The sequence below is a fragment of the Primulina tabacum genome, chromosome 6, assembly GCF_025594145.1.
Source record: "Primulina tabacum isolate GXHZ01 chromosome 6, ASM2559414v2, whole genome shotgun sequence".
NCBI lineage: Eukaryota > Viridiplantae > Streptophyta > Magnoliopsida > Lamiales > Gesneriaceae > Primulina > Primulina tabacum.
This window is the reverse complement of record NC_134555.1, coordinates 22,842,197-22,849,823: the sequence shown is the minus strand read 5'-3', so window position 1 is coordinate 22,849,823 and position 7,627 is coordinate 22,842,197. Positions and strand designations below refer to the sequence as shown.

Here is a 7,627-nt window from a genome sequence, read left to right as displayed (position 1 = left end):
AATTAGAATAATTATTGAGTTGTAAATTAAAATAATTATTTATGCCAAATAAATTCGAGAAGTGTATTAGAAATATGTATTTTAGAATATCGGAGAATTTAACTATATAAAATACATATAGAGTTGAAATAACACACTAGATCAAAATAAATACAGACCGGGATAGATGGGCGTGAGTTACTATTTTAGTAACCAAATACAAAATATATATATACATATACATACACACACAACTTACCAAATAAGAGAGGAAGAATCGAGAAAGGGAAGAGAAGAAAGAAACTTCTCCAAACCCAAATTTTCGCAACCCTTGGAGCAGCTGCGGGAAAATCGCGATATCTCCTCCGTCGGGCGTCGAAATCTCGATCGGTCTAAATGGGTGTCTTTCTAACATCCTAGGCTTCGATTCAAGATAGAAATCGCGAAGTTTGAGCAAGGATTTAGGTAGATCGAAGCTGCTGTTCTGGTGCTCTGTTTCTGCGCGAATTCTTCTGGTTTTAGGGTGAGAGTTTTGTGTTGCTGCGATTTTTACAACTTGAATTTGTAGAAATGACCTCAATAAGTAATTATTTGATTGGGGAGCATCTTAAGCAAGGATTTACAACTTGAGGAATTATTTGTTTGGGGAGCAATTTGTAATTTATTCTGATCACAAAAGCTTGAAGTATCTGTTCTCTCAATCAGACCTGAATATGAGACAGAGACGTTGGATGGATCTTTTGAAAGATTATGATTGTGAGATCCAGTATCATCCGGGAAAAGTGAATGTAATTGCTGATGCTTTGAGTCGTAAGGTTGTTGATGTTAATTTATTCTCGATTCATGTTTCTAAGTTAAGAGAAGATATTTGCACTTCTGGGTTGGATTTTCAAATCCAAGGTAATGCTGTTTGTGTGTCTTAGATTTCTATTGAGCCAGAGTTGATTCAGATTGTAAAATCAGCTCAGAAAACTGATGATCGAGTTCTGAAATCTTATGAGACAGTATCTCAAGGACACCAATCTGGTTTCTCAATTCACTCAGATGATTCTCTTCGGTTGAATGGTAGATTGGTTGTCCCAGATATTCCTGAATTGCGTACAGCCATCCTTAAAGAAGCTCATTGAACTCGATATAATATCCACCCAGGAGGAAGGAAAATGTATCATATTCTACGGCCTCAGTTTTTGTGGAAGAATATGAAAAAGGATGTGGCTGAGTTTGTGTCTCGTTGTCTGATCTGTCAGCAAGTCAAACCGGAACGAATGAGACCGGGAGGATTACTGCATAGTCTCGAGGTTCCTCAGTGGAACTGGGAGCACGTGGCTATGGATTTTGTCACGCATTTTCCACGTACTTCTCGTCATTTCGATGCCATTTGGGTGATTGTCGATAGATTATCTAAGTCGGCACACTTTATTCCGTATGAGAGGACGTATTCGTACAAGAAAATGGCTCGTCTGTATATTGAAAATGTTGTGAGACTTCAAGGAGTTCCAGTTGCAATAGTCTCAGATCGTGACCCTAGATTCACATCAAAGTTTTGGACTAGTTTCCAAAAAGAAATGGGTACACGACTTTCGATGAGTACTGCGTACTATGCTCAGACAGATGGTCAGACAGAGCGTACAATCCAGACACTCGAGGATCTGCTTAGAGCTGTCGTCATGGAATTTAAAGACAGTTGGCAGGAAGCTTTACCACTAGTAGAATTTTCATATAACAACACTTTCCAAGTGACTATTGGTATGGCTCCTTTTGAAGCTTTGTACGGCAGACGATGTCGATCACCTCTTTGTTGGGATGAATTTGGTGAGAAACAGTTGACTGGACCTGAGATTGTTCAGGAAATGCATGATAGAGTCCAGTTGATTCGTCAGAGAATAAAAGCTGCCAAAAATTGTCAAGCTAGTTATGCTAACAGACGTCGTCGACCTTTAGAATTTCAAGTTGGAGATTTTGTATTTCTGAGGATCTGTCCGTTTAGAGGTGTTGTTCGTTTTGGCATGAGGGGTAAGTTGTCACCTCGTTTCGTTGGTCCCTATGAGATTGTTGAGCGTATTGGGACTTGCGCTTATCGTTTGGATTTGCCCCAGTCTTTTTCTGGCATCTATGATGTTTTCCATGTTTCTATGTTGCATAAGTATGAGCCCGATCCGTCTCATGTGATTCAGCCTGATGAGGTTGAACTTGATCCGTCTCTATCGTATACTGAGTATCCTGTTTGTATATTGGATCGTAAAGATAAAGTTTTACGCAATAAAGTTATTCCACTCGTACGTGTTCAGTGGTCGAGGCATGGTGTAGAAGAATCAACGTGGAAAACAGAAGAGAAGATGAGATCATCTTATCCATATCTGGTTAATTCCTAGCAATGTATTGTTGGTTTCGTATCGTGTGTAAGATGTTTGTGTATAAACAGAAATTTCGAGGATGAAATTTGTTTTAAGGGGTGGAGAAATGTAAGGTACAGTAATTAATTATCCGGTAATTTGGCATAATTAGAATAATTATTGAGTTGTAAATTAAAATAATTATTTATGCCAAATAAATTCGAGAGGTGTGTTCGAAATATGTATTTTAGAATATAGGAGAATTTAACGATATAAAATACATATAGAGTTTAAATAACACAATAGATCAAAATAAATACGACCGGGATAGATGGGTTTGAGTTATTATTTTAATAACCAAATACACAATATATATATACATATACATACACACACAACTTACCAAATAAGAGGAAGAATCGAAAAAGGGAAGAGAAGAAAGAAACTTCCCCAAACCCAAATTTTCGCAACCCTTGGAGCAGCTGCGGGAAAATCGCGATATCTCCTCCGTCCGGCGTCGAAATCTCAATCGGTCTGAAGGGGTGTCTTCCTAACATCCTAGGCTTTGATTTCAAGAAAGAAATCGCGAAGTTTGAGCAAGGATTTGGGTAGATCAAAGCTGCTGTTCCGGTGCTCTGTTTCTGTCGCGAATTCTTCCGGTTTTAGGGTGAGAGTTTTGTGTTGCTTCGAGTTTTACAACTTGAATTTGTAGAAATGACCTGAATAAACTTTGTAGTGCTTTATGTTAGCTGTTCATAGCCACTAGAAGAATGGGTTTTCGTTTAGAAACGGATTTGATATGATTTTTCTAACAAAATATTTCAAATCAAATTCTGCAAGGGTGCTGTGCGGGACACATACTGTAATTCAAGTTTTTGTCAATTATGTGCTCGGATTCTTGACTTGTGATTCCAATAAGAGTTGTAGAGCTATGTGTTGTCTTCATAATGATATAAGATTCGTTAAATTTCATTAAGAATTGAGCAAGTTATACTCATTTTTCCGAAACTGCTCAGTACGAGATTCTGTCCGAAAATCTGTTGAGTGGTAGTGTGTTCTTGAAAACTCTGAGAATAATATACTGAGATTCTGAAGATGGTTTCAACTAAAGAAACTTAGATAATTGAGTTATCTTTCATTTCCAATTGGTGGATATTGATTTGAGTTAATATTGAGCGAGATACGAATTTTATGTTCTTTTGTGCCAAATCGGACATTAGTATGGAATGTAGTTTTCAAGATCGGCTTATTGTGGTTTTGTTTAGGCCGAGAATCTTGAAGAGAAGTTGATATTTGAGTTTCAAGTTGGTATAGGTATGTTACAGCTCGGTAACATACGACGGTAAAACATAAATTATGTTTAATTGTCAATCTGTGTTACATGGATCGTGTTTATGACTTGTTGATTTTTGTAAATTGTTAAATGCCTTCGTTGTGATCTATGTTTATTATTATGTCATATTATTGGCATCTAGCATCGGGCATACAGTTATCACATTCATGTTGAGCCTATCGTTCTTGTTAGCTCATTGTTGATATCCGTTGTTATCTGGCACTCTTGTTTATCCCGGGATCATAGTGTGGCTGATAGACCTATACACATGAGACCGTAGATGTGATTGAACAATCCCGTGGTTAGTGCGCCTTTTGAGGTGAGCGATGTGATTGTGTCATCTAGTTCGTTTAGTTGTGCCATCCTGTTATAGCATATCAGCTGTATGGAGGCCGAGTCAGGGGTGTTATTCAACGCAGCTTGACATACCTCGCATACTTGGCAGGGCGGTTTAGCTGCATGACGATGTAGCTCCCCTGTGCTGTTGCTCGAGCATTATTCCAGTTGCTATCGTACTTTTGTTGGCTCCTGTTATCCCGGTTATTCTTGAGCCTTTCATGCATTGCATATCACATTTCATTATATGATTATGCATGATTTATGTTATTGTTGTTATTGTTGGACTGTTTCATACCAGAATCCTAACCTCAGTTGTTTACTGGGGGGGCTGCTGTGGTTGCTTTTGGGCACCATGGTAGATCTCCCGAGTCGTTTTGCAGCATCAGGCCGTGGTTCCGCCAGTGGAGCTCGGGATTGAGGTTGGATTGTTTGTTTTTGTTCAGTGGAGTCTCCCAGTTAGTTTATATGTATGTCTTGGGTTTGTTTCAGTCTTGTATTGTAGTTATTTGCCGGGAAGATGCCCCGTGTATCTGTAGTAGTATTTGGTTGTTTTGTGATGTTCTTAGTCGACTCTGTGATGTTTATGATCTGATGAGTATTTGGTAAGTTTTAATTTCTATTTAGTCCTGGCCACTGCGGCTATAGGTTGTTTAATTTTGGTTTTGTTTTAATGACTCTAGTGGGAGTATATTTTGATATAAATTGCTGCTTGAGTTTTTCGGGATGTCCTATTTACGGGGAGGTCATGCCGAAATTTTTCTAGGCCCTGAGGTCCGTTTTAAAGTATTTTAAACATTTTTCCGCTGCAGTTTTAAGTCTAACCATTATTGTTTGATCATTACTTGTCATTAGAGTAAATGGGCCTCACATCTTGGTATCAGAGCGTAAACTGGGATATGCTCGAACTATAGTCTAGGACACTCGAGTCTTGGCACTTAAATGGTTGTTGCGTCTGTGTATGCTACTTGACAGCATGTTTATGTAATTATATGATTTGTTTGCTTCCATTCTAATTGTTTTGGTGTTTTATCATATAGAATGGAGGGAGGTGGAGAAATTCCTGTTGATGAGATTCCTTTAGCTCGAGGTCGAGGTTGTGGACGTGGTAGACCCCGTGTCCATGTTGTTGATGATACTTTTGTTGAACAAGCTGCTGATCATCTAGACCAGCTTAGGATGGATGAATTAGTTGCGCGTTTCAATTCTATGCATCCACCTCGATTCAGTGGTTCTGACGGGAGATGAGAAAGCAGAATTGTGGATTTCTTAGATTGAGGAATTGTTTGATTTGATTGAGTATCCTCTAGAGTGTCGATTGAGATTAGCTGTGCATTCAGTTGAAAGATTGTGCAAAAATTTGGTGGTCTACTACATTGATGACTTTAGATGCTCAGAGGGATGTTCCATCGTGGGATATATTCAAGCTGAAGTTTAAGGAGAGTTATTGTCCTCCATCATTCTACAGTTCTGAGTTTCATAACCTGAAACAAGGCGATATGTCAGTTGCGGAGTATGCAGATTCTTTTTATGCTATGCTGAGATATGCTCCTCATGTTGCTGCGAGTCAGGTTGCTGTAGTCGAAAGTTTCATTGAAAGATTGAACGATCATCTGCACCCTTTTGTTTCTACCGGTAAGCCACTGAATTACCTTGAAGTGGTGGAAATAGCAAAAAGGGCTGAAGCTAGTCTTAAGAGGAGTGGCAATCGAGCTCCTACCCAACATCATCATTCGGGAAGACAACAGTTCAATCAATATGGTTCTGCATCTCTTCGTCCACGTGGGAAACAATTTAAGAAGCCTGGTTCTAGTTCTTCGAGTCCAGGGAGTTCAGGGAACCGTGGGGGATACCGTTATAGTGGACCTTATTGTGATTACTGTGGAGGCAAGCATTCCAGTAATAAGTGTGTTGGAGTTAGAGGGGTTTGTAATAATTGTGGTCGGCCGGGTCTTTTTTCTAGAGTTTGTCCTAGTAAGACGGGGAAATCAGCCCATGCAGGTAGTGGAGCTCAAAGTAATAGAATTCCAGCTGCGTCCCATTCTTCCCATCAGCCTAGTCGCCCTTCGTATCAGAGCAGAGGGCAAGGTGGTCGACAAAATCATTAATCTGTTCATGTATTTGCCTTGATTGAGGATGAGGCTCTGGAAGCTCCAGGTAGTATCATTTCTAGTAACTGTACTCTACGTGGTTTTATAGCACGAGTGTTATTTGATACCTGAGCATCTCATTCTTTTGTTTCTCATGCATTCGTTGTTTCGCATGATCTTCATGCCACTAGTATGAATTCCAATCTATCTGTTGCTACTCCGATGGGCAAAATGATTATCACTGATAATGTGTTGTTCAATGCGGTTTTGTTACATGAGGAAAATGTTCTATATCTGAATCTCATAGTCCTACCTATGCATGACTTTGATTGTATCGTTGGTATGGATGTTTTGACTGCAAATCGTGCCACTGTTGATTGTTATCGAGGAATAGTTCGTTTCAGGCCTAGCTTTTCTCCTAAATGGAATTTCTATGGCCGTGGTTCTCAAGCCAAGATTCCTCTAGTTTCTGCCATTGAGATGAATCAATTGTTAGATTCTGATCATGAAGGTTTTCTTGTTTATGCTGTTGATCTATCGCAAGATGAGCGACGGATTTATGATATTCCTGTAGTCCGTGAGTTTCCTGATGTGTTTCCAAAAGAGATTCCTGGTTTTCCACCAGAACGAGAAGTTGAGTTCAGTATCAAATTAATGTCAGGAACGGAACCCATATCTCGAGCACCATATCGTTTAGCTCCTGTTGAGCTAAAAGAACTGAAAGAGCAATTACAAGATTTATTGAGTAAAGGTTATATTCGTCCGAGTTCTTCACCGTGGGGTGCACCGATTCTATTTGTCAAGAAGAAAGATGGAACGATGCGGATGTTTATTGATTATGTGCAACTGAATAAGTTTACTGTCAAGAATAAATATCCAATCCCTAGGATTGATGACTTATTTGATCAGTTGCAAGGTACTTCGGTGTATTCTAAGATTGATCTTCGTTCTGGGTACCATCAAGGGCGAGTTAGACAAGAAGATGTGCCAAAAACAGCTTTTCGCACGAGATACGGACACTTTGAATTTTTGGTTATGCCTTTTGGTTTGACCAATGCTCCTGCTGTGTTTATGGACTTGATGAATCGAGTATTTCGTAAATATCTTGATTGTTTTGTGATTGTATTCATCGATGATATTCTTGTTTATTCCAAGTCCGAGGAAGAACTTGTTAAACACTTGAGCATAGTTTTTCGAATTCTTCAAAAGAAGCAGTTTTACGCAAAGCTATCCAAGTGTGAGTTTTGGTTAGATAGAGTTGTGTTTCTGGGCCATGTCATATCTCAACATGGTATTTCTGTCGATCCAAGTAAAGTGGAAGCAGTTCTGAATTGGACACGACCGACCAATGTGCCAGAGATTCGTAGTTTCATGGGTTTAGCTGGTTATTACCGGATATTTATCAAAAATTTCTCAAAGATTGCTAGACCTATCACTCAACTAACTCAGAAAAATTAGAGATTCATTTGGTCTGATGAATGTGAGTCAAGTTTTGTCGAGTTGAAGAAGAGATTGACTTCTGCACCAGTTCTTACCATTCCGAGTGGTTCTGGAGG

At 39.2% G+C, this 7,627-nt stretch overlaps 1 protein-coding gene and 1 long non-coding RNA gene across 2 annotated transcripts; both read left to right on the top strand.

Moving 5' to 3' along the window:
* The first annotated feature begins 257 nt into the window (after window positions 1–257).
* LOC142548113 (uncharacterized) lies at window positions 258–5,110 on the top strand. The gene is made up of 3 exons (XR_012820894.1): window positions 258–502; window positions 3,578–3,626; window positions 4,344–5,110. It is a non-coding gene; the product is annotated as an uncharacterized LOC142548113 (long non-coding RNA).
* Window positions 5,111–6,263: 1,153 nt separating this feature from the next.
* Window positions 6,264–7,312, top strand: LOC142550118 (uncharacterized). The gene is made up of 2 exons (XM_075659354.1): window positions 6,264–6,822; window positions 7,281–7,312. Exons 1-2 carry the CDS (start codon window positions 6,264–6,266, stop codon window positions 7,310–7,312), a joined length of 591 nt encoding a protein of 196 aa, XP_075515469.1.
* The last annotated feature ends 315 nt before the right edge of the window (window positions 7,313–7,627 follow it).